Source organism: Rhinatrema bivittatum, chromosome 5 (genome assembly GCF_901001135.1).
Source record: "Rhinatrema bivittatum chromosome 5, aRhiBiv1.1, whole genome shotgun sequence".
Taxonomy (NCBI): domain Eukaryota; kingdom Metazoa; phylum Chordata; class Amphibia; order Gymnophiona; family Rhinatrematidae; genus Rhinatrema; species Rhinatrema bivittatum.
The window spans coordinates 98,655,011-98,681,678 of NC_042619.1; the positions used below are offsets into that span (position 1 = coordinate 98,655,011).

At 47.6% G+C, this 26,668-nt stretch overlaps 1 protein-coding gene across 1 annotated transcript in view; it reads left to right on the top strand.

The window, feature by feature from the left end:
* The window catches only part of TEX26 (testis expressed 26), a 187,007-nt gene that overhangs the window by 13,515 nt on the left and 146,824 nt on the right, over window positions 1-26,668 (top strand). The window contains exon 3 of the mRNA XM_029602646.1: window positions 12,640-12,721. Within this exon, the coding sequence (XP_029458506.1) occupies window positions 12,640-12,721 (82 nt within the window). The remainder of the gene's footprint in view (window positions 1-12,639; window positions 12,722-26,668) is intronic.

Genomic DNA, 26,668 nt, shown 5'->3' on the forward strand with positions numbered 1-26,668 from the left:
ATCAGCAATACTGAATTGAACTCAGTTTTGGCTCAGTCCTGAATAATGGAAAGTAGTTGTAACGAGGCAGAAGCAGGGAGAAATTCCAGAGTCCAGTGCTCTGTAACTGAGCATATTAACTGTGCATATTAACTGTGCATATTAACGCTGTTACCGACCTGACTGCTATGCTCTTCCCCAGATACTGACCCTGGAAGGGAGTGGACATGAGATCTGCGACGTCATCGTGTTCATGAGGGCTTTGCCTCCCTCACGGCCTGTAGCAAGGAATCCAACTTTATTAGGGAGACAATTAGCAAAACAAAATGAGGTGATCGCCGTGAGAACAATGGACTGATCCGGGAAAATGACTCTAGGATATCGGAGGGCACTGGGACTCAGCAACCCACTGAATGCATCCACGGGTCACTTTCCTTTTCTTGTAGAGCAGGGGTCGGGAACCCATGGCTCGCGAGCCAGATATGGCTCTTTTGATGGCTGCATCTGGCTCGCAGACAAATCCAAATCAGTGTGTCGCCACACTTTCCAGTCCCCCACTGACCCAGCTGCTCTCTGGTCCTCCTCCGCCCGGGCTTAAAATGCTGTCAGCCCGGGCGGAACGCTGCAGAATAGCTGGAGTCGGCGGCACCGGCATGCTCTCTTCTTCCCGCCCCCCGCGCGGCCCGGAAGAGGAAGCGGCAGAAAAGCTGGAGTCGGCGGCACCGGCATGCTCTCTTCTTCCCGCCCCCCCCCCTGCGGCCCGGAAGAGGAAGTGGTGAGCATCGGGTGCATGCGCGGGAAGAAGAGACCACGCTAGTGTGGTCAGCGTCGGTCCGACGAAAAGAAGACTGTGCAGCGCGGCTCGGAGGAAAATAAAGAAGAGCTTCAACCGCGGCTGATGGGACTCCTCCTCCGCGAGGGCTGAAAATGAAGGAGGTTAGCGTTGGGAGGAGGCTGCTGCTGCTGCGAGTTCCCGGGGTGGGGATGGGGGAGAGAGAGAGTGAATGAGCAAGCAAGCATGTGTGTTTGAGATCCTGTGTGTGTGAGTGAGAGATTGCATGTATGTGAATGATTGAGAGCCTGTATATGTGAAAGAGAGTATGTCTGTGATTGAGAGCCTGCCTGTGAGAGAGAGAGCATGAATGTAAGTTTATGATTGGGAACCTGTATGTGTAAGTTTGTGATTGAAAACCTGTTTGTGTGAAAGAGTATGTGTGTATGATTGAGATCCTTTGTGTGTGAGAGAGATCATGTGTATGTATGATTAAGAGCCTGTGTGTATAAGTAAGAGAGAGCATGTGTGTCTGTGTGTGATTGAGAGCTGGTTTAGGGTTTGGAGCATGTGAGTATGTGATTGAGAGCCTGTGTGTAAATGAGAGAAAGAGAGGACATGTTTGTAAGCATGTGAATGAGAGTCTGTGTGTGAGAGAAAAAGACAGCATGTATTTATGTGATTGAAAGCCTGTGTGTGTGTGTAAGCGTGAAAAGATAGACAGCATATGTGTAAATGTGTAATTAAGAGCCTATATAAGTGAGAGAGAAAAAGCATGTGTATATGTGAGTGACTGAGAGCATGTGTGTATAGGTGTGAAATTGAGAGCCAGTGTGAGAGAGAGCGCTGGTATGTGACTGAGAGAGGAGAAAGTTCCAAGCAAACCACCCCTCCTCCTGCTAATTCAGAACAATCTCAGGACACCTGGATATCAAACGTTCCCCGGTATGCAGAGCAAAAAATTTTTTGTATCCTTATTATTTTTCATTACTGGGTCTTTGTGTCTGCTATTTTGAAATATTTTGTTGGTATCTGGAAATGTTTTATATGAGTTTTTAATTATTGGATATTCCACTCATCAGCTGTTTCGAAATATGTTCTTTTTGTTAGTACAGTTTTACTGCTGATGATTTTATATTTCTTGATTTGTTTTATAAGGATGGGTGATGTTTCTTTTTTCCTTTGTTACACTGCATACAGAGACTCTGGCTTGTTGCAGTTTCTAATTCAGTTTTTTCTGCATGCTTCTAGTTATGCGTTTTGGTCTCTTTATTCTATGTTAGGTGAGGGTCAGCACGTGATTCAGGTGAGGTTTTCTGCTGGCGTGTAGTTTCTGTGTAGGACTCTATAGCAGCCTGACTTGGTCCGTTTTCCTAATAGGAGATGTATTGGTGTCTTAAGGCCTGGTGTCATATTTTCAGAGACTTATTGTACTTTAAAAGTGTGATCTTACATAAAATGCACACATTTACTTGTATTTAGTTTTAAAAATATTGTATGGCTCTCATGGAATTACATTTTAAAATATGTGGCGTTCATGGCTCTCTCAGCCAAAAAGGTTCCTGACCCCTGTTGTAGAGTCATAGATGAAGAAGAAGAAGAAGAAGCATCATATGTTCTAGCCGGCAGTGTAGTCTGTGCTGCCGAGCTTAAGTCAGCACTGAAGCAGGCATTGTCAACACATCCAGTCTCTGCACCATCCATGGTGAGATCGCACCTTGAATACTGTGTACAATTCTGGTCGCCGCATCTCAAAAAAGATATAGTTGCGATGGAGAAGGTACAGAGAAGGGCAACCAAAATGATAAAGGGGATGGAAAAGCTCCCCTATGAGGAAAGGCTGAAGAGGTTAGGGCTGTTTAGCTTGGAGAAGAGATGGCTGAGGGGGGGTATGATAGAGGTCTTTAAGATCATGAGAGGTCTTGAACAAGTAGATGTGAATCGGTTATTTACACTTTCGAATAATAAAAGGACTAGGGGGCATTCCATGAAGTTAGCAAGTAGCACATTTAAGACTAATCGGAGAAAATTCTATTTCACTCAACGCACAATAAATCTCTGGAATTTGTTGCCAGAGGACGTGGTTAGTGCAGTTAGTGTAGCTGGGTTCAAAAAAGGTTTGGATAAGTTCTTGGAGGAGAAGTCCATTAACGGCTATTAATCAAGTTTACTTAAGGAATAGACACTGCTATTAATTGCATCAGTAGCATGGGATCTTCTTGGTGTTTGGGTAATTGCCAGGTTCTTTTGGCCTGTTTGGCCTCTGTTGGGAACAGGATGCTAGGCTTGATGGACCCTTGGTCTGACCCAGCATGGCAATTTCTTATGTTCTTATGTTCACAGGAAGATGACTCTACACTGGTTTCAGAGGTGGATGTCTCTTCCCCAGTTTCGTATCAAAGGACACAATAGTCCATAGTCCAGGTAGCCTAATTAATGAAGACTTTCTCTATGTCATTGGTGACTAGTGACAAGGAGGGCACTCTTCAACTTTTCCTGTCCAGAATGTCGGAATTGTTCCTCAGGGAGGAATCCTTCTCACCTCCATGCATGAGGAGCTCCCATCAGACATCCCAGTGGTGGGATCTAACCTTCCTGGGTGTATCATCCCTCTCTGAGTAGGAATCTAGCCAGTCCAAAGAAGGAGCATGAGACAGCAATGTCTGCAGTATGCCCCGGGAGTATTTCCTCTGAGATGATCGAGAATCCTGCCCTGATTCACCTTCATCTTCATCAGGGTCATGGGTTAGTGTCTCTTCCCCTCTTGGTTCTGAGGAAAGGTCTACGGATATCCCCTCAGACTGCTTACTGAGCTGTGCAAGGCGATTGGAGTCAACATCTGTAGTGTCAAAGACCTTCGGGCTACTTCAGATTCTGGAAACATCTTCTGAACTTGTAGCAATCCTGATGCAATTAATCCTGCAGGATTTACAAAAGAGAATGTGGGAGTGTCCAGCCTCCTATTCCCCAGAAGCCAGAAAACTGGACCTTAAATACAGAATTCAATAGGCTCCTGGTTTTGGAGTAGTTAAACTACCACAACAGTCAGTGGTGATGGAGTCAGTGCACCCCTAGGTATGGACACTAGGTTGTTGGACAGTTATGGGAAGAAGGTCTTCCAGAGATCGATACTGAAAGCCTGCATTGTGGCCCACCAACTATATATGGTACAATATTTACATGACTTCATCGACAAGCTGAAGCCTCTTGTAAAGTTTCTTGACAGAGAGCAGGATCTTCTGGATCCAGAAGAATGTGAACGCCAACTCCTCTGGTCAGTGTAGGAAACATTCAACACAGCATTAAGGTCTTCTGCGGCAGCCATCAGAGCACACCGGATGGCCTGGTTGAGAGTCAGGAGCTTGCACGAGGACGTTTATGACAAGTAAGCCTACATCCCATGTTCAGGGGACAATCTCTTTAGAGACAAAGTGAGGGAAAAAGTCACCTAGATTAAGAAGCAGTATGTGACCATTCAGGCCTTGTTGTTAAGAGCCAAACTGCCGTCTTCCTCTAGTTGTCCTTACTTTCATTTTAAGCATTCCTTCTTCCAGAAATGCTCCTTCCTCCATTTTCAGTGATATTTCACACTACCTGCGCTACTAAAATATCAACTTCTGGTGCAGGGATGTCCAAGTGAGAGAATCCAGCCAACGATGTTGCAACAAGCCAGCCTAAACCTGTCTTTAGTTTTTGATGAGGCTTGATCTTTAGGGCATGATCCCTCCAGTTAAGGGGGGGAGGAGGAAGATTCACCTCTTCCTTGAAAACCTGTGGCAAATCACCAAGGACCATTGGGTCCTCAGAATTATGGAATCTGGTTACCGTTTGTACTTCTCCCATCCTCCAGTGTTGCACCAGCATTCACCCATCTCACTTGACCCAGCTCCATTTTGAAACGGCGTCACTTCTCAGCCAGTGAGCAATAGAACCTGTCCCTCCCAAAAACCTTGCAAGGGTTGTACTCCTGCTAGTTCTTTATACCTAAGAAGTCAGGAGGATTGAAACCCATTCTGGATTCACGGAGACTGAACAAGAGCCTATTACAGGAGAAGTTCAGAATGAACAGTCTACCCATTCTGCCCTTCATTCAAGCAGAAGTCTGGATGTGCGACCTGGATCTGAAAGATGTATATGCTTACATTCCTCTTACTACCAATAGAAGGTTCTTCCTTTTGGGCTGTCAGTGGCCCTGTAGATGTTCATGAAATGATTTGATATATATATATCAAGAAAGTCGGTATATAAAAACCCTAAATAAATAAATAAAATAAATAGTAGTAGCAGCATACCTCTGTCGCCAGGGGATTTGTCTTTCTATATCTGGATGACTATCTGGTGATGGAACTTTCCAAAGCAGGGGTGTTGGACTCCCTGCAAAAGACGATCCAGCTCCTTTAGTCACTAGAGTTCATACCCAACTTTCCAAGTCAAATCTTGTTCCTACCCAGAGAATCAAGTTCATCGGAACATGGGTAGAATTATTGGAGAAGACAGTATTCCTCCCATCAGTGTTATCGATCACCCCGCCAAGGGGGGCAGAGTTAGCAATCTGTTATATATCTGCTAAGGAATGAGCAATCTGTTAGCGCTCACTCCGTCAAGGGAGGCGGAGTTAGTAATCTATTATTGATCAGCTCCCCCAAAGGAGAGGAGCTGGCAATCTGATGTAGATCACCCCGCCAGGGAGGTGGAGTTAGCAGTCTGATATGGATCTGCATCCCCAGAGGGGAGTAGTCAGCAGAGTGATGTACTCCGTAGATGGAGTTAATAATCTGCTGTGGGTTGGCTCCCACAGAGTGGCAGTCTATATGATACCACTCTAGTAGTGTAAGGAATAAACACTGAATGGAAATTGGTGAATCCTTGGGCCGATGGCAGATGACAGCACCCCCAGGAGGATATCCTGAGAGGGACCACCGGCTAGGCTGGAGTATGGAGACAAACACAGATAGTTCTTTATTAGACAGGAAGTAGAACCACCAGAGGTGGCAGTAGTGAGTTGATGTGCCAGGCAGGGATGAAGTCCCTCAGATACTGGAACTGTGATCTCTGGGTTGCTGAGCTGTAGAGAGAGACTATAGATAGTGAGTAGACACGGTATGCTGGATACATAACCAGTAGTAGATGATACACTCACAATTGTAGATATCTTGTAATGGCTTCAGTGCAACAGAGAGTCTTCAGTAAATTCAGGAACAGGAGCTGTAGGCGAGTACTGGTTCCTATATGCAGTCTGGAATAAGAACTCACAGTATCTGTGTATGAGGTGGCTTCTGTAATAGAAGAGAGTCTTTGGAAGGTTTTAGGAACATAGGCCCTCGTGGAGCGAGTGCCGGTTCCTATCTGCAATCTGTAATAGTACTTCACAAGATATAGGTATGCGCTGGCTTCTGAAATAGAAGAGAGTCTGTGAAGGGTTTTAGGAACATGGGCCCTCATGGAGCGAGTACCAGTTCCTATCTGCATTCTGCAATGACAACTCACGATCTCTGTACCTGCGATAATGTCTTAGACAGAAGGGAGTCTTCAGAGATTAGGAATATAGGACCTCGTGAAGCGATTACCAATTCTTATCTGTAATAGAACTCACAATAGTCATGTCTGCAATCGCTTCCAGGCATTAAGGAGTCTTCTGAGCATTCAGGGACGTAGGCCCTCGAGGAGTGAGTACCGGATCCCGTCTTAGCAGTCTGAAATCAAGAAGAGAGAGCGGGGGCCCCAAGGAGCGGGAATCCCTTGGTAAGTTTGTGGAGGCAGAGCAGCAGAGAAGTTTCCTCCTTGCTAACTCGATTCGTAGTAGCAAATAAAGACCTTTTAAGTTGGAAGCGGATGATGACACTACAGGGGGACGCCCTTGAGGTTCGCGCCCTTGCCGGTACAAACTCTGGAGCGCACTCGCGCGCGCGTCCTTACGTCATCAGGAACATGGTGGATCCGCAGCATCAGGCCAGCCCAGGGATTCCAGGAAGACACGGCGAGGAGAAGCCGCAGCATCATCTGTCTGTCAGACCCGAAGGGAGTCGCCACAAAGGTAGAGAGGGTGGAGCAAGGGCGAGAACAGGCACGAAAGCAACAGTACACCCCTTCAAATGGCGGTCTCCTCTTCGGTTGCCAGGTTAAGTACCAAAGATGCACGAGGTGGAACTGATGAAGCATCTCTGTCCAATAGGTCTGAGGCTCCAAAAGATTATTTCGGGGCCGAAGCCCTTTCAGGCAATCAAACTCAGCCTCAGTACAAACATACAGGGTCTTTAAATTCTTGAGTTCAAGTTTGTATTCATGATGACAGATGGATGTTGAGATTTGAAGAATCTCACAGAGTATATAATGAAGTCAGCAGCAATGAGAGGGCTGCCGTGGACATCACTGAGGTATCAGTGGAAGTGGTGATGTAGAAACTGGTCCAAAATCCACTTCTGAATAGCTCTTCCCCAGGATGCTGGAAGAGAGATGATGGCAATACCAGCAAAACAATCAGGGTGATAGGTGGAGACATCTTCATCCTCGGAATCAACAGTGCTGTAAACCTCCAGCACGACTTCCAAATAAACCAAAACGTTAAGTTGATAGTCAGAGATATCTTCTTCTTTGGCATCAACAATGCTGTACACTTCCAGCACGACTTCCTAATGGGCCAATTGCAAAACTGGTGGCTAGAGATGTCTTCTTCCTCAGAATCAACAGTGCTGTATACCTTCAGCACGACTTCCGAGTGGACCAAACACAAAGCTGTAGATAGAGATATCTTCTTGTCTGCTGATGGTATCATCAACAGACAACCAGGCTGGTATTTAGAGATATCTTCTTCTTCGGAATCAACAGTGCTGTAATCCTTCAGCACAACTTCCGAGTGGGTAGATCGTAGTGGATATCTCAATTTTGTAGTCCAGGAAGACATTAAAGATGTAGAGCGCCCTCTAGCTAAGGCGCACATAGCAACCGCTATGAAAAACAGCAGGTAATAGAAAAACTGCTGGTGATGTTGATAAGATCCTCAAAAGAAGTGGTGGTGCAAAGAATCGTCCAAGGCCCACTTCAAATTGTATAATAAACACTGAGGGTAATCTCTTAAATATAGCTCTCTATATCTCTATCATAAACTCAACCACAAAGTTAGAGAGACAACACATTTAACCTGTGTAGTATTTATTGTAAATATCCACATATATACCTACATAGACATTTAAAACTAAGCTAGCACATTCACACATTCATACAACCCAATTAAAATAACAAATGTTCATTCGAGATGTTAGATTTAAATAACATATATAATTCCTTCCAATGAGGATACTAATTTAACTGAGAATGAATGTTTTAGCAATACAAAGTTTAAACCCACTAGAATTTCAAGTCTCAATTGTAACCATTATATCTTTCTTCTCTGATTTCATATGTGATCCACATGGGATCTGATCCAGTTTTCTGGGTTATCTGAACCTTCCCTTCTTCAACTTGATGGCATGGATGGTGAGTGCTCGAAAGTCTCATCATTTTCACTGTCTAAGGAGGTTGAGGACATTGTAGTTTTGACCAGGAATCCATCTACCAGAAGAGTATAAGTTTTAAATGGAAGTGTTTTTCATCCTGGTGTCCAGCAGGCTCCCTGAACCCATTTACTTGTACTCCAAAGGATCTACTTAAGTACTTGTTCTCCCTCTCCTCTTTGAGCCTCTGTACATCATTGGTCAAAGTGCATTTCTGTGCCATTGCTGTTTACCAGCCTCAAGTGGATGGAAAGCTGACCTCCTTCCATCCTCTGGTTTTGAAATTCAAGAAAGGTATGTGGCACACGAGAACTCCAGTTGCTAAGCTGCCGAGGCAATGTTGACTTGGTGCAGTTGATGAAGCTGCCCTATGAACCATTAGAGTCAGCTTCCATAAAGTTTCTCATCTGGAAGATGGTGTTTTTAGTTGCCATAACTTTGGTTAGAAGAGTCAGTGAGTTACATGCATTGGTTCATTACTCTTTGTTCGTCTAGTTCTTCCAAAACAGAATGGTGCTCCACACTCACACCAAGTTTCTCCAAAAGTGGTTTCAGCTTTTCCTTTGAATCAAGTCATTGTTTTGCCAAGATCTCATGCACATAGAGGGGAAAAGGCCTTTCTTACACTGGACTGTAAACAGGGCTTGGCCTGTAATCTAAAACAAATTGAACCACTTCATCAGGCTTCTCAACTTTTCATCTCCTATGTGTTGCATTGGCCGGCTGTGGAGCTTGCGACCAGCCTTCCTCACCTGGTGTTGCGGCGGGGGCAGGCCCCGGCTCTCCGGTGGAGGGGAGGGGGTGCCTCTGGTGCGGCTCACCTCTTCGCGGTCTGGCGTGCCGCTAGTGTGCCTCGGGGCATGGCAGAGATGCCGCCACCGTCTGCCTCTTGCCCCCCGATTTTGTAGGTACGTTCGTGCGTGCCTTCCCAATTAATTTAAAGGGCCACAGCGAAAGGGCTGCCGGTCCTTCCTTTGTTGTCAGTGGTCTGGGATTATTTAAGGCAAGCTCTGACGTTCAGAGCTTGCCTTGGCAACAGGTCTCCACGCTTCCTGTCGTGTGCTTCATTACTGTTCGTACCAGTTCCTGTTCCAGTACCTGTTCCTGCTCCGGTTCCTGCTCCAGTACCTGTTCCAGCTTCCTGTTCCTTCTACCGTTCAGATGGATCTCCCTAGCTTTGACCCTTGCTCGGACCTGACCTTGTCTTCAGCCACCTGTCCTGACCCTTGCTTGGACCTGGCTTTGTCTTAGGCTTCTGCCTAATTTGCAGTGCGGACTTAACCTTGTCCCCAACCGTGCTGCTTGCTTCAGTCTGTCCGGACTTTGGATCCAGCCTCTTCCTTTGAATCCTGCATCTTCGCTGCTTCTTGGCACCCTGCCTTGGACACTCTCTCCGGGATCAACCACACAGAGGCCCACTAAGTACAGCTGGCCCCAGTACCCAAGGGCTCAACCTGCGGGGAACGAGGGCTGGTATTGGCGAAGCTCCAGTTGGCCTCTGCTTCCCATTTGGCCTCACCTCCCAATGGTGGGGACCCATGGGGGTTCCCCCCAGGGGTGGCACCAACACTACCTCGGGCCAAGGGTTCACCTCCACAACACTATGATTCTAACAGACTGGGAATAGTTGTTGCCAAGTGCATGTGGTGCAACTGGCTAGCAGACTGTATCACACATTGCTGTGCTCTGGCTGGCCTCCAGATCCCAGACTGAGTCATGGCTCATCAAATAAGAGCCATGTCTACCTCCATGGCTCACTTAAGCCATATACATTGAAGACATCTGCAAAGTTGCAACTTGCAGGCCAGTTTACACCTTCATATTCCATTAATGTCTAGACATTATCCTCAGACAGTAGCTTTGGGCAAGCAGTTTTGTGCAGCTGTTCACCTAGTAATCCACTGTCCACAGAGGTTACAGTTGCTTTTTCAGTAAATACTTCAACCCTCAACTTTAGACTCTCCACGTGTCATGGATGATTCAATGGAGAAAGCAAGTTTGCTTACCATAAACGGGGCTGTCCATAGACAGCAGAATGAATTAGCCATGCTTAACACCTGTCCACCTCCCTGGAGAGTTGACTACCTAGCAAAAGCTAAGTTTTACAATCGACAGAAGGGCTTATGAGGCAGTGCATATGGGAACTCCTGCACATGCTCAGTAGTGAAAATTCTACTGAGCGAGAGAGGTGAATCCATTTGGCATCATTGGATGATACCACCATGTTTCATGGCTAATTCATTCTGCTGTCTACAGAGAAGCCTATTTACCAACTTGCTTCTGAGAAAGACCAAATAAATCCCTTTTCTGTAAGTTTTTAGATTATTCTGACTCATTATTGGCTTCATACAATATGCATAACTCTTGTTGTTCATTTCCTGGTATACAGAATCCCTATTCGACATAGCCAATATCTGGAATTAAGTGGTATAAGCCTGACATCCATGGGAGTCTATGGTATTGCACCAGGATTGAAATTGGGAAGGCAAGATGAATCGTAGCTGAGATTCAATGCCAAGAAGTGCAAAGTCATGCATATGGGGAGCGGAAATCCGAATGAACTGTATTCGATGGGGGGGGGAAAGGCTGACGTGCACGGAGCAGGAGAGGGACCTTGGGGTGATAGTGTCTAATGATATGAAGTCTGCGAAACAATGCGACAAGGCGATAGCAAAAGCCAGAAGAATGCTGGGCTGCATAGAGAGAGGAATATCGAGTAAGAAAAGGGAAGTGATTATTCCCTTGTACAGGTCCTTGGTGAGGCCTCACCTGGAGTACTGTGTTCAGTTCTGGAGACCGTATCTACAAAAAGACAAAGACAAGATGGAAGCGGTACAGAGAAGGGCGACCAGGAAGGTGGAGGATCTTCATCGCATGACGTACGAGGAGAGATTGAAGAATCTAAATATGTACACCCTGGAGGAAAGGAGGAGCAGAGGTGATATGATACAGACTTTCAGATACTTGAAAGGTTTTAATGATCCAAAGGCAACGACAAACCTTTACCATAAGAAAAAAATCAGCAGAACCAGGGGTCACGATTTGAAGCTCCAGGGAGGAAGATTCAGAACCAATGTCAGGAAGTATTTCTTCACGGAGAGGGTGGTGGATGCCTGGAATGCCCTTCCGGAGGAAGTGGTGAAGACCAGAACTGTGAAGGACTTCAAAGGGGCGTGGGATAAACACTGTGGATCCATAAAGTCAAGAGGCCGCCAATGAAGAGTGGGTGACTCGCCAGAATGATGGCTACTGCCTGGAGACAATACCCTTAGTCAATAAACATACACATGGTTACTGTGACTCCAACATCACTCTAAGATTCAACAGCAAGAGGAAATGTGGAAAAAAGGATTTGCACTCACAAAGACGGGAGTAGCTGGCTTGTTACGGCGGTTACTACCCCAAACCAAATATCCAAATTACTACCTCCACCTTCCTCTGTTCCTGATGCCTTTCAACTAGCTTGATCACTCCATTCTTATACTTCACTTTCAATGCATATCCAGCATAGTTCTCTGCTTCAACAGCAGGGGAAAAGAAAAACTGTTACTTCACACATCCAGCAGAGCTCTCTGCTTAAACGGCAGGGGAGAAGAAAAAAGGGTTCGCACTCACAAAGCGGGGAGTAGCTGGCTTGTTACGGCGGTTACTACCCCAAACCAAATGTACCTGATACTTCACTCTCGACGCATATCCAGCATGGCTGTCTACTTCAACGGCATCGGAGAAAGACTGATACATCACGAATTTCCAGCATAGCTCTCTGCTTCAACGGCAGGGGAAAAGAAAAACTGATACTTCACGCATATCCAGCATAACTTCAACGGCAGGGGAGAAGAAAAAAGGATTCACACTCACAAAGCGGGGAGTAGCTGGCTTGTCACGGCGGTTACTACCCCAAACCAAATGTGCCTGATACTTCACTTTCGATGCATATCCAGCATAGCTCTCTGCTTCAACGGCAGGGGAGAAGAAAAAAACTGATACCTCACGCATATCCAGCATAGCTCCCTGCTTCAACGGCAGGGGAGAAGATAAACAACCAATAAGGGCTGTATAACATAATCTGGGTAAAAACAAATAAGCATGGGTGTAGCTTGCTTATTGCGGCGGTTATTACTCCTACTACCTCTAACTAATCAAGCTAGATATTTCACTTGGATGCAGCTCCTCCACCGCTCTCTACATTAATGGCGGGGGTGGAAGGGAATTAGAACCAAGAGCTAAGAGAAACAGATAAGTATGGGAGAAGAAATGAGGGAAGCTTGCTGGGCAGACTGGATGGGCCATTTGGTCTTCTTCTGCCGTCATTTCTATGTTTCTATGTTTCTATATGTATGATCCTTATCTGTAGTCATGTTTCTATAATTCTTTATTATAATTTGTTTATAATTTTAGGTGGTGAAAGTAATTGGGATCTTTATGAAACCACAATGAAACGTGCTTACACACCAAAAACATGTACAACTTCAGCAATACGGTAAGATTATGTCATAGGATGATGGAAATTAAAATATTGTGGGAGCACATCAGGATTATGTTAGAGTTCCTTTTTTTTATCACCAAACCTTTTTATAGCAAATCTTGGTTACAACTAACTGAAGTCCTTTGCATCCAAAGTATTTGTTTACACTTTTTTTCATAGAAATTAAATTCTTGACTTCTAGACTAGTGTTTCTTAAATGCAGTCACCAACACATACTTTTTTACAGCCACCATGAATGGAGTTGGCTAAAGCTAACGGAGTATTTTAGAAAAAAACTTGTCAATGTAGCCACTAGCAAGAGCAAGACATGACCATACTCTGAGGCCATTGAAAATGTGTTGTGACAATTCCAAGCATTGATTATTAAGAACATCTGTTATTACCTTTTCTTACTTTATATGCATATGAAAGGAGTCGGATTAAAATCAATGCAAATATGCAAAATAGAAAAAAACACTGAATTTTTCATTTTTAATTGGATCCCATTTTTCATAAGAATATAAGATTTGCCATACAGAGTCAGACTAATGGCCAATCCAGGTTGCAAGTACCTAGCAGAATCCCAAAAGGTAAACAGAGTCCATGCTGCTTATCACAGTGATAAGCAATGGATTTCCCCAAGTCCATCTTAATAATGGTTTATAGACTTTTTCTCCACGAACTTGTCCAAACCTTTCTTAAACCCAGCTACACTAACAGCTTTCACCATTATGGATAATTTTTCGGAACAAAACACATGTTATGCATGTTATTCCAGAAAGGAGAATAATGTTGGGATGGGAGAGAGAGAAGGCATAATGGGCACTATGGTCAGGAGGCAAAGAGAGGGGAATGATGGACAGAGGGCGAGGGAAGAGATCAAGGGGTGAGCTGTGCTAGAGAAAATGCTGTCAAAGAAAGGAGCACTGTGCTGGAGCTGCCACCAGTAGGTTAGTCTCGGGGAAGGGGGAGGGAAGGAACAGGACAGAAGAAGGGTCGGCTAGGCTGTCTAATACCCTTGCATTACTCCTGACTTGGATTTCAGCAAACCTTTTTTCACTATCCTACATTGGAGGCTCATGAATAAAATGAGCAGCCTGGTCATGGGTCCTAAGGGAGTAGACTAGCCTAGGAATTGGTTGATTGATGATAGATAACAGAGAGCAGTGGTAAGTGCAATTAATTCAGAAGAAAGAATGTTAATTAGTGGAGTGCCTCAGGAATTGGTTCTGGGTCCAGTTCTGTTCAATATCTTTTTGAGTGATTATTGCGGAGTAGTTAAAAGTAAACATTTGTTATTTTGCAGAAGATCTGCAACAGTGGATACCCCTGAAGTGGAAGACAGAATCTTTGACCATTCTATGATTTTTCTTAAATCACTTTTCATTCTCTCTATTCCTTCAGGCATATCCACTCTTGCATATGTTGGTATCAACCACAAAAAGGCAAACATTTCCTTCTAACTCCTCCGCAATGTCACTAATGAAATATTGACCAGAACTGGTCCCAAAACTGATCCTTGAGGCATTCCACTTAACATCATTCTCTCATCAGAGCAGATTATATTTACCGTTACATGCTTCTCTGTCAGTCAACCAATTTTTAATCAACTCCAGCACCTTGGCGCTAAGCTTAGATTTATTTATTTATTTGAAAGTGTTTGTATTCTGCCTATATCAGCCAGTGCGTGCTAGGTGGATTACAATAACATAAAATGTTTAACATTTCCTGTTCGTACCCCGGATCAGTCCAGACAAATGGGTTTATACATCCCTACCAGCAGATGGAGGCAGAGAATAAAAACTTTGAGGCACTGCCTCATAACCGAGAGTGCCATCTGCAGTCCTCCAGTATTTCTCTGTCTCCAGAAGATGGTAGAGGTGCAAACCTGCAGTATGGAGTTTGATTAAAAAAAAAAAGAAAAAGGAAGACAGAAGATTCCTGGAAGGCTCCCCGAGATGTTAGGTTCCTACGTGGGCCATCCCTTAGGTGGAGCAGGGCAAGCAGAGGGTTGATGACCTCTGAGCTAGCTCAGCCCTTATCAGTCAGGGGAGATGAAAGTCAGGGGGCCTGGTTCCCTCACTCCCTCTGAGTCCTCACCTCCAGAGTCTGCTCCCTTCACATCCAGAAGCAGGGAAGTAGCCCTTTTCTTTGTGCTTTCCTTGTTTGCTGTTTATTTCCTTTATTTGGTGTCTTTGCCTTAAAAAAAAAAAAGGAAGACACTGTGAAGAGAGCTGCTCAGGTGCTGATCGGCTGAGTTGCTGGGAGGCAGGGCCAAGTGAATGAGGGCAAAAACCTCCTGATCGTCAGGCCGGGGGCTCTCTTAGCATTGGGGACATGCTGCCGGTGGTGTTTGTTCAGCGGCAGGGGCTATTTTTAGGCTTGACCGCGATTCAGGCCGATGCCCGCTTAACACCGGAAAAGTTGCCACGGCTGCAGTGTGCCAGGAGTTCGACTCTGTGCAACCGCGTTGTGTGCGGAGGGTGCCCTGGGAGGGGCTGGGACCTCTGTGGGCCCATCCGGGTGTGGTCAGACTACGAAGTCGGCTGGGCCGGTGCTGCAGGCATAGCAGCCATTTTGAGAATACATAGCAAAATCTGTCACCTGTTGATCCGGCTAACTTCCGCCCTATAGCTAACCTACCATTCATCTCTAAACTCTTGGAAAAAAATCGTCAATAAGCAACTTTCTGAATATCTGGATGAAAACAAAATCTTAGCCCCAGCTCAGTTTGGTTTCCGCAAGTCTCTAAATACAGAAGCCCTCTTAATTTCACTCTCAGACACCATACTCCTGAGTCTGGAAAAAAAACAACCTTGTCTTCTCGCTCTCCTTGACTTATCAGCCGCCTTCGACACGGTGAACCACTCAATTCTCGTGGATCGGCTAGCTGACACAGGCATCAAGGGTACCACACTTAGTTGGTTCAAGTCATTCCTTAGCAACAGGTTCTACAAGGTCAAAATCAACAACAAAGAATCCCACCCTGTCAGCTCCTCCTTGGGAGTCCCTCAAGGTTCCTCTCTCTCCCCAACCCTCTTCAACATTTACCTTCTCCCACTCTGCCAGCTCCTTACAAATCTAAAGTTAACTCACTACATATACGCCGATGATGTGCAAATACTCATCCCGATTATGGATTCACTCCCCAAAACCCTCTGCTTCTGGAATAACTGCCTTCAATCTATCAACCACCTTCTCACAAGCCTCAACTTAGTCCTTAACACCAATAAGACAGAACTCCTCATTTCCCAGGATGACAACAATGTAATAACCAACAATCATCTCACCGTTCAACCAAACTTCTCCTCCCATGTGAGAAACCTTGGAGTCATCGTGGACAACCAACTTAACCTAAACAAATTTGTTAACAACACCACAAAGGATTGCTTTTTCAAATTACAAGTCCTAAAAAGGCTGAGACCCCTCCTACACTTCCAAGATTACCGCACAGTTCTTCAATCCATCATCTTTTCAAAAATAGACTACTGCAACTCGCTTCTTCTCGGTCTCCCAGCAAACACCATCAAACCCTTGCAGATGTTGCAGAACGCTACGGCTAGGATTCTGACCAAGACCAACAAAAGAGAGCACATTACACCTATCCTGCAGAGCCTTCATTGGCTTCCAATCAAATTTAGAATTCAGTACAAAGTCCTAATGATTATACACAAAGCCATGCACAATCTCACTCCGCTTGATCTAAATATCCCTCTTCGTCCCCACAAACCCTCTAGACCGGTTAGATCTGCTTATAGAGACACTCTCTATGCCCCCCCTGCCAAATCCTCTTTAAGGAAACGAGCACTTTCCACAGCTGGCCCTCCGCAATGGAATGCTCTCCCGCCAGATCTCTGGCAAGAACGATGTCCGACAACCTTCAAAAAAAGACTCAAAACTTGGCTGTTCTGTCAAGCTTTTCCTTAATTCAGATGATCCATCCATCTCTCTCTCTAATAACTGGACTAGCTTTTTAGTTAGCTTTTCGTTCTCTGAACAAGGCATAACTCTGCAGGGAGGTTATGCATCCTTCTACCACCCATGTTAGTAAATTTGTCTTCATCCTTTGGCTTATTGTCTCCACCTTTATCCCATCCCCCGGGTAATTTGCCCATTGGTCCATTCTCACCCAGTTTCATATGTTTTGTTCCTTCTCGACTTCATTTTTTAGCAAAGTTAGCTTTGATCCCCTGTTATGTATTCTGGAAATGTGATACTGTGCGTTTTAATTTCTTGCTCTCAGGAAGAGCCGAGTATTTATTTGTAACTTTGATGCCAGTTCCCTGTACGTACCTGGATCAGTCCAGACAGTGGGGTTATCTCCCCCGACCAGCAGATTGAGTCAGAACAGAGTTTGAGAGCGTCAGCATATAGAGTAGTGCACCCTCTGCTGGAGCTCAGTATTCTTCTGACTCCAGCAGATGTGAGTGGGGGGATCCACTAGCTCCCCCAGATTGACAGGGTTTCTTCATTTTTGGTTATTTCTTTCTTTTTCTCCACAGTATTTCCCTGTCTTATGTTTCTCTTCATTTTGGATCCTTAAAATTAAAAAAAAAAAAAAAAAAAGACTTTTCAATTTTTGAGGAGGCGTGTGTCTGTGGCTCTGCCTTCTCTATTCTGTACTCCTTTCCTCTTCCGTTGGGGTAAGTGGAAGTTTTTTGAGTTTCTTTCTCCACAGGTTTGCTTCTTTTTGGTGGTGCCCCGTGGATGCCGGTGGTTCCGGCCGCTCCACGCGTCGTTTGTGGGTCCCGTGGTTCGCAAGCTCCGCCCGCGGGTGTGTGCTCAACTGAAACGGGGGTTTTCCCCCGCAGTTCCTGGACCCCTTCGGCGGGTTGTTAGGGCCATTCCAGGCCCCCCCGCGGCACTAGCTCGTTTTTGGCCCCCCCCCCCGAGGCTTTTTTCCCGGTGCTGACATGCCGCGGTCCTCGAGGTGTGAGGCCTGCGGCGAACTGGGGAATCAATTTCTGAGGGAGGGGCTTTGTGAGCGGTGCTTCCCCGACGGGGAAGGCACCCTGCAGTCCTCCGGTGCGATTTCGGACCTGCCTCCTCCTCAGCCCGGGTGGCGCGGGCCGGCCACGACGCCGCCTTTGGCGGGAACGGCGGCCATTTTAGGGGGACAGCGTGAGACGGACTCGCTCCCAGATGCAGACAGGATTGGTTGCACTGGCTCTCAACAGGCTTTGCCCCCGGCGGGGGGTTTGCCCGACCGGGGCTCCTAGGATGGTCCCCCCCCCCCCCCCAGGGATTCCAATCAGCTCCCCGTTTTTCTCACCTGATTTTATTCTGGCAATGCACATGGCTTATTTGCAGGGTATGGGAGCGCAGGCGCCGAATCCCCTGGGGGCCCCTCCCCCCAAGGTTCCTAAACTTGCTGATGGTCTCACCGCCTCGCCCGTTATGCCTGGATCCCTGCCGGGTCCCTCTCCCGTGCCACCCCGGCGTACCACGGGGGCGGCTTCGCCGGTGAGAGACGACTCCCCGGAACCCCCGGAGGCGCATCCGGATGGACATACGGAGGGGGACGACCCTCGAGCCCTACGGATTTTTCAAAAAGAAGAGCTGGATGAACTCATCCACCATATTATTCAGGAGCTGGACCTTGACCCACCTCCAGATCCGCCGATCCCTGTGGCTCCTGCCGTCGCCACCTCTTCTCGCAAAGGGGATCCAGTACTTGCCGCCCTCCGTCCTAGGGCAAGGGCTTTCCCTATCCATGAGTCCTTCCTACAGCTTTTCACCAGGGAGTGGGACACTCCCGAGGCGTCCTTGAAAGTCACACACGCCATGGAAAAGCTATACCCGCTCCCTGAGGATTTTTTGGATCTTATCAAGGTGCCCAAGGTGGATTCAGCGGTGTCGGCAGTGACCAAGAGGACGACCATCCCGGTCATGGGTGGAACGGCCCTGCGGGATACGCAGGACCGTAAACTAGAAACCTTCCTCAAGAGGGTCTTCCAAGTCTCCGCCCTAGGTATGCGGGCCGTGATGTGCAGTTCGCTCGCGCAAAGGGCCAGCTTACTCTGGGTACAGCAGCTTCTCACCTCTCAGGAGTTGCCCCCCGAAGAGGCCGCCCAGGCGGACCATCTGGAATCTGCCATAGAATACGGGGCGGACGCCTTGTATGATCTCTTTCGCGTAATGGCGCGGTCCATGGTTTCGGTTGTAGCAGCCCGACTGCTCTTGTGGCTTCGCAACTGGGCGGCGGATGCTTCCTCCAAGTCGAGCCTTGGCTCCCTCCCCTTTCGGGGGAAGTTTTTATTTGGAGAGGACCTGGATCAGATCATCAAGTCACTGGGGGAAAATTTGGTGCATCGGCTGCCGGAGGATAGACAGCGTTCCTTCAGGTCATTTTCTTCCGGTAGAACCAGGGCCAGGGCACAGCGACGTTATAGGTCTTACCGGCAGTCTGGTTCCCGGACACAGCCGACAAGATCCCAGCCTTGGTCTCGTTCCTTTCGTGGGCGGAGGCCCGCGAGAGAGGGTCCAGGGCAGGGAAATCCGCCCACAAAGTCCTCCCAATGATGCCAAAGGAGCCCACTTCTCACCTCCCCGGATCGGAGGCCGCCTCATGGACTTCTACGAGGAGTGGGCAGTTATCTCCACGGACCAGTGGGTGCTGGACACCATAAGAGACGGTTATGCCTTGGAGTTTGTCCGCCCCCCGAGGGACCGGTTCATCTTCTCCCCCTGCGGTTCGGATCTCAAGAGGATAGCGGTTCAACAAACACTAGACCGACTGCAGGAAATAGGGGCCATCGTTCCCGTCCCCTTCGAGGTGGGCTTGGGCCACTATTCCATTTACTTCATCGTTCCCAAAAAGGACGGTTCCTTTCGGCCCATCCTGGACTTGAAGGAGGTAAACAAGGCCCTCAGGGTCAGCCAGTTCCGCATGGAGACTCTTCGATCAGTGATTGCCGCAGTGCAGAAGGGAGAATTCCTCGCTTCACTGGATCTCTCGGAAGCATACTTGCACATTCCCATCCTGCCGGCTCACCGGCGGTATCTTCGCTTCAAGATTCTCGGTCAACACTTTCAGTTCAAGGCGCTTCCTTTCGGTTTGGCGACCGCACCTCGGACCTTCACAAAGATCATGGTAGTGGTGGCGGCGGCCCTCCGCAAGGAGGGTATCCTAGTACATCCGTACCTAGACGACTGGCTGATTCGAGCGAAGTCCTTCTCACATGGTCAGACCTCAGTGGCCAGAGTAGTACAATTCCTACGCTTTCTGGGCTGGGTAGTGAACCTTCCAAAGAGTTCCCTTGTGCCCTCGCAACACCTGGATTTCTTAGGAGCGAGCTTCGATACCCGGCGGGGTATGGTGTTCCTGCGCCAGGACAAGGCGCAAGCCCTGAGGGAGCACGTGTCTCGGTTTTTGGCTTTGGAAGAACCAACCGCCTGGAATTATCTGCAGCTCCTGGGAGTAATGCCCTCCACCATCGACATGGTACCCTGGGCGTTTGCACACCTGCGTCCACTGCAGGCGTCCCTGCTATCCCGTTGGAAACCAGTCTCCCAGGTGTATCAGGTGATCCTGCCGCTTCCACCATTAGCCAGGAAAAGCCTGGATTGGTGGCTTGTCCCCTCGCATCTGGCTCGGGGAGTCTCGCTCGAGGTTCCCAATTGGGTGGTGGTGACCACCGATGCCTGCCTCGCGGGATGGGGTGCCGTCTGCAAAAGAAGCGCCACGCAGGGGACTTGGACGCCAGAGGAGGCAAAGTGGCCGATCAATCGCCTGGAAACGAGAGCCGTGCGTTTCGCTCTCCAGCGTTTTCTTCCCCTGGTGCGACACAGAAAGGTGAGGATCCTCTCGGACAACGCCACCACCGTGGCCTACATCAATCGTCAAGGGGGGACAAGAAGCAAGCATGTCTCCCTCGAGTCAACTCCCCCGATGGAGTGGGCGGAGAGCAATCTCGTCCGCATAGCGGCCTCTCACATCGCCAGGGTGGACAACGTTCAGGCGGACTTCCTGAGTTGTCAACAGCTAGACCCCAGCGAGTGGGCTCTCTCCGACGAGGCAATGCATCTCATCGTCCGTCGTTGGGGGACTCCACGCCTCGATCTAATGGCGACCTTTCTCAACGCCAAGGCTCCACGCTTCTTCAGCCGCAGAAGAGAGAGCGGTGCGGAGGGGGTGGATGCCCTCGCCCTTCCGTGTCCGTCAGATCAACTGCTCTATGTGTTTCCTCCTTGGCCTCTGGTCGGCAAGGTTCTCCGCAGGTTGTAACATCATCGAGGGACTGTAATTCTCGTCGCCCTGGAATGGCCCCGTCGGCCAAGGTTCGCAGATCTATTTCAGATGACGGTGGACGGCCCACTTCGCCTGTCCCATCTTCCTCATCTTCTGCGTCAGGGGCCGGTATTTTTCGAGCAGGCAGAACTCTGGCTTTTGAACGGCGCCGTCTCCGCCACAGAGGCTACCCGGAGACAGTGATCTCAACGATGCTTCATTCCCGCAAGCCTTCGACCTCCGTCGCTTACGTTCGAGTTTGGAAGGTCTTCGAAGCCTGGTGCTCCGACCGCGGGGTCCAAACCATGGAGGCGACTGTCCCGCTGATCCTTCATTTCCTACAGGATGGTCTGGATAAGGGTCTCGCCTATAATTCGCTCCGGGTTCAGGTGGCGGCCTTGAATGTCTTGGTACAGAAGGACTGCTCTCTACCCCTTCAGCCGGATATCGCACGTTTTCTGAAGGGTGCCAAACACCTACGGCCACCGGTCAGGGATCCTTTCCCTTCTTGGAGCCTCAACTTGGTGCTGCGAATGCTGTCGGGCCCTCCTTTGAACCCCTGAGGGGGTCCTCCCTCAAGGACCTGACCCTCAAGACGGTTTTCCTGGTAGCCATCTCTTCTGCTCGCCGGATCTCAGAGCTCCAAGCCTTGTCCTGCCGGGACCCTTATCTGCGTTTCTCAGACTCCGGGGTTTCCCTTCGTATGGTGCCATCCTTCCTACCAAAGGTGGTTTCGGCCTTCCACGTTAATCAAACGGTGGAGCTTCCAGCGTTCACTCCAGAGGAACCCCGGTCCCTCCGGCTCCTGGACGTCAAGCGGGTGCTGCTCCGTTACCTGGAGGTTACCAATAACTTCCGGGTATCCGATCATTTGTTTGTCCTCTGGTCAGGACCGAGGAGAGGTTCTCAGGCATCCAAGACGACTATTGCGCGCTGGATAAAGGACGCCATCTCATCGGCTTACATTGCGGCGGGGCGGGTGCCGCCTCACAGCGTGTCGGCTCATTCCACGCGATCCCAAGCGGCGTCCTGGGTGGAATCTCGCTCCGTTTCCTCCCAGGAAATCTGCCGTGCGGCGACGTGGAAGTCGTTGCACACTTTTCCAGACATTACAGACTACACCTGGCGCCTCAGTACACGGGTTATTTTGGCGATCAAGTTCTCCGAGCAGGTCTCTCAGGACCCCACCCGGTTTAGGGAAGCTTGGGTACATTCCACTGTCTGGACTGATCCAGGTACGTACAGGGAAAAGAAAATTATTCCTTACCTGCTAATTTTCGTTCCTGTAGTACCATGGATCAGTCCAGACGCCCGCCACTAGGGGTTTCATTAGGTCCTGCTCGGATTCTTCCAGGTAACTTTCATTCTGTTTGTCTCTGATTATTATTACTGTTCACAGCTCCTCACAAGTTGACTGTTGGTGGTCCCGTTGACCGTTTGTTTACTTATATCTTTCTCTGTTCCTTTTTGGGGACGGATCTGGATCCAAAATGTTGTGTTTTGCTTTTGGGCTTTGCTATGCGTAATACTGAGCTCCAGCAGAGGGTGCACTACTCTATATGCTGACGCTCTCAAACTCTGTTCTGACTCCATCTGCTGGTCGGGGGATATAACCCAACTGTCTGGACTGATCCATGGTACTACAGGAACGAAAATTAGCAGGTAAGGAATAATTTTCTTTTACCTGTATCCCTTGTTTGATATAATGCATTCGTTTATGTTTTTAACGTTTCGCTGTAAACCGATGTGATATGTAATTTTGCACATGAATGTCGGTATATAAAAGTTACAAATAAATAAATAGCAAAAGCTAAGAGGCTGCTTCAGAGCCTGGGCAGGATCGCTCCTCTTTGGGTTCGGAGCAGTTTTCAGCGGATTTTGTATTGCTTCACAAGGCCTATTTGGCTGAGAAGTAGGCAGGATCCAGGTTGCTTCCCAGAAAACCCCTTGTGTCTAAAACGTCTTGGGGGGAAAGTAGGTTGGATCCTGCGTCTCCTTGGGCTGGGAGGGACCACGCCTGAGGATGGGGACCCGTCAGATGAGCCGAATGGGCCCGATCAGCGGCAGGATACTGCCTTGGAGCCGGACAAGGACCCACTCAGCGATTTAGAGAATCCTTTTGGATGAAGTTCCGTCTGCTGAGGGTGACCGCCCTCGAGTCATTCATTTGTTCCACAGGGAGGAGTTAGGTCCGCTGGTTCCCCAGGTGTTGGAAGATTTGGGGATTGGGGGTGAACTCAATCTTGGAGGGACTGCGGGGGCCTCCTAAGGCAGTCTTTCATTTACACAAGAAGGTAAAGAAGTTAGTGGATCAGCAGTGGGAGTCTCCCGAAGCGAGCCTGAAGGTAGCCCAATCATTCTGCCTAGAGTTGACACAGGCGCAGATGAACTGCTTAAAGGTTCTGTTCATTCTCTCCGTTTGTCCATTAGATTGGGGATGATATGCAGAAGTCAAATCCAAAGAAATATCGAACTTTCGACACTGTGCCCTCCAGAACTTGGCGGTGAACTGGATTCCTCTGTCTGATACAATGTGTTTCGGCATCCCATCGAATTGAAAAATATGCCGCACAAATAGTTTGGCTAATTCTGGGGCAGATGGCAGTCCAGGTAGAGCAACGAAGTGCGCCATTTTCGAGAACCGGTCCATGGTAACCCGTATCGTACTGTTCCCACTAGAAGGAGGTAGATCGACCACGAAGTTGGTTGCAATATGTGTCCAAGGTTCATCAGGAATGGGCAATGGTTGGAGCAGACCCCAGGGGCGACCGGCTGAAGGATTTTGCCTGGCACAGGAGGTGCAGGATTCCGCATACGCTTGCACATCTTTTCTCATAGATGGCCACCAATAGTATCGCTGTAGGGTAGCAAGGGTACAGGCTTGTCCTGGGTGGCTTGTTAACTTAGAGTCGTGAGCCCAATTCAACACCTTCTTCCTTAGAGACAGTGGAACCACCATTTTACCTGTGGGAACCGAATGGGTAGCAGCCAGCATTATCTTCTCAGGGTCAATGATGTGACGTGGTTCGTCTGGGACATAAGAACATAAGAAAATGCCATACTGGGTCAGACCAAGGGTCCATCAAGCCCAGCATCCTGTTTCCAACAGTAGCCAATCCAGGCCATAAGAACCTGGCAAGTACCCAAAAACTGTCTATTCCATGTTACCATTGCTAATGGCAGTGGCTATTCTCTAAGTGAACTTAATAGCAGGTAATGGACTTCTCCTCCAAGAACTTATCCAATCCTTTTTTAAACACAGCTATACTAACTGCACTAGCCATATCCTCTGGCAACAAATTCCAGAGTTTAATTATGCGTTGAGTAAAAAAGAACTTTCTCCGATTAGTTTTAAATGTGCCTCATGCTAACTTCATGGAGTGCCCCCTAGTCTTTCTATTATCCGAAAGAGTAAATAACCAATTCACATCTACCCGTTCTAGACCTCTCATGATTTTAAACATCTCTATCATATCCCCCCTCAGTCGTCTCTTCTCCAAGCTGAAAAGTCCTAACCTCTTTAGTCTTTCCTCATAGGGGAGCTGTTCCATTCCCCTTATCATTTTGGTAGCCCTTCTCTGTACCTTCTCCATCGCAATTATATCTTTTTTGAGATGCGCGACCAGAATTGTACACAGTATTCAAGGTGTGGTCTCACCATGGAGCGATACAGAGGCATTATGACATTTTCCATTTTATTCACCATTCCCTTTCTAATAATTCCCAACATTCTGTTTGCTTTTTTGACTGCCGCAGCACACTGAACCGATGATTTCAATGTGTTATCCACTATGACACCTAGATCTCTTTCTTGGGTTGTAGCACCTAATATGGAACCCAACATTGTGTAATTATAGCATGTGTTATTTTTCCCTATATGCATCACCTTGCACTTATCCACATTAAATTTCATCTGCCATTTGGATGCCCAATTTTCCAGTCTCACAAGGTCTTCCTGCAATTTATCACAATCTGCTTGTGATTTAACTACTCTGAACAATTTTGTGTCATCTGCAAATTTGATTATCTCACTCGTCGTATTTTTTTCCAGATCATTTATAAATATATTGAAAAGTAAGGGTCCTAATACAGATCCCTGAGGCACTCCACTGCCCACTCCCTTCCACTGAGAAAATTGTCCATTTAATCCTACTCTCTGTTTCCTGTCTTTTAGCCAGTTTGCAATCCATGAAAGGATATCACCACCTATCCCATGACTTTTTACTTTTCCTAGAAGCCTCTCATGAGGAACTTTGTCAAACGCCTTCTGAAAATCCAAGTATACTATATCTACCGGTTCACCTTTATCCACATGTTTATTAACTCCTTCAAAAAAGTGAAGCAGATTTGTGAGGCAAGTGAAGCAGATTTGAGAGGCAAGACTTGCCCTGGGTAAAGCCATGCTGACTTTGTTCCATTAAACCATGTCTTTCTATATGTTCTGTGATTCTGATGTTTAGAACACTTTCCACTTTCCATTAAACCATGTGTTTCTATATGTTCTGTGATTTTGATGTTTAGAACACTTTCCACTTTCCACTATTTTTTCCTGGCACTGAAGTCAGGCTAACCGGTCTGTAGTTTCCGGATCGTCCCTGGAGCCCTTTTTAAATATTGGGGTTACATTTGCTATCCTCCAGTCTTCAGGTACAATGGATGATTTTAATGATATCAGGAGTAAAGGATAGGGAGAGAGCATCTGCCCGAACATTCTTCTCAGCAGGACGATGTTTGAGCAGGAAGTTGAACCTGTTAAAAAACAGTGAACATCTAGCTTGGCGATGATTAAGCCTCTGAGCATAGCAAAGATATTCCATGTTCTTGTGGTTGGTATACACGGTTATCTGATGTTGGGCACCTTCTAACCAGGGACGCCACTCTTCGAACGCAAGCTTCATGGCAAGCAGTTCCTTATCGCCGATGCCATAATTCCTCTCTGCTGGTGAGAAGCATCTCGAGAAGAACGAGCAGGGATGTAGAACGAGTGTATCGCTGTGGCTAAGTACGGCCCCAACGCCGACATCTGAGGCATCCACCTCGACAATGAACGGCTTGTGAGGATCAGGGTGGCGTAAGCAGGGTTTCTGGAGAAAGGCTTTATTGAGCACTTGGAATGCAGAGATGGCCTCTGCAGACCAGTGTGAAGGGTTAGCCCCTTTTTTCGTCAAGGCGGTGAGGGGAGCAGTCAAGGTTGAGTAGTCCATGTTAAAGGTGTGTTAATAATTTGTAAAGCCAAGGAAGCAGCGTAGAACCTTGATACCGGTGGGTTGAGGCCAGTCTTGTATGCTTTTTGTCTTCTGGGGGTCCATCTGAAATCCCTTACTGGACACGATGTACCCAAGGAATGGAACAGACTCTTGATGAAAGGCACACTTTTCGAGCTTGGCGAACAGGCAGTTATCCCGAAGCTGCTGTAAGACCGTAATGACATCAGTTTGGTGGGTTTGCACATCACGGGAAAAGATGAGGACGTCATCTAGGTAAATGACCACACAGTAGATCACGCAAAATGTCGTTCATCATATTTTGAAATATGGCCGGGGCATTACAGAGGCCAAAAGGCATTACCAAATATTCGAAGTGGCCATCACGAGTATTAAAGGCCGTTTTCCACTCATCCCCTTGACGGATACGAACGAGATTGTAGGCGCCTTTTAGATCAAATTTTGTGAAAATTTTCGCCCCCTGGAACCGTTCAAATAATTCTGAAATTAATGGTAAGGGATACCGGT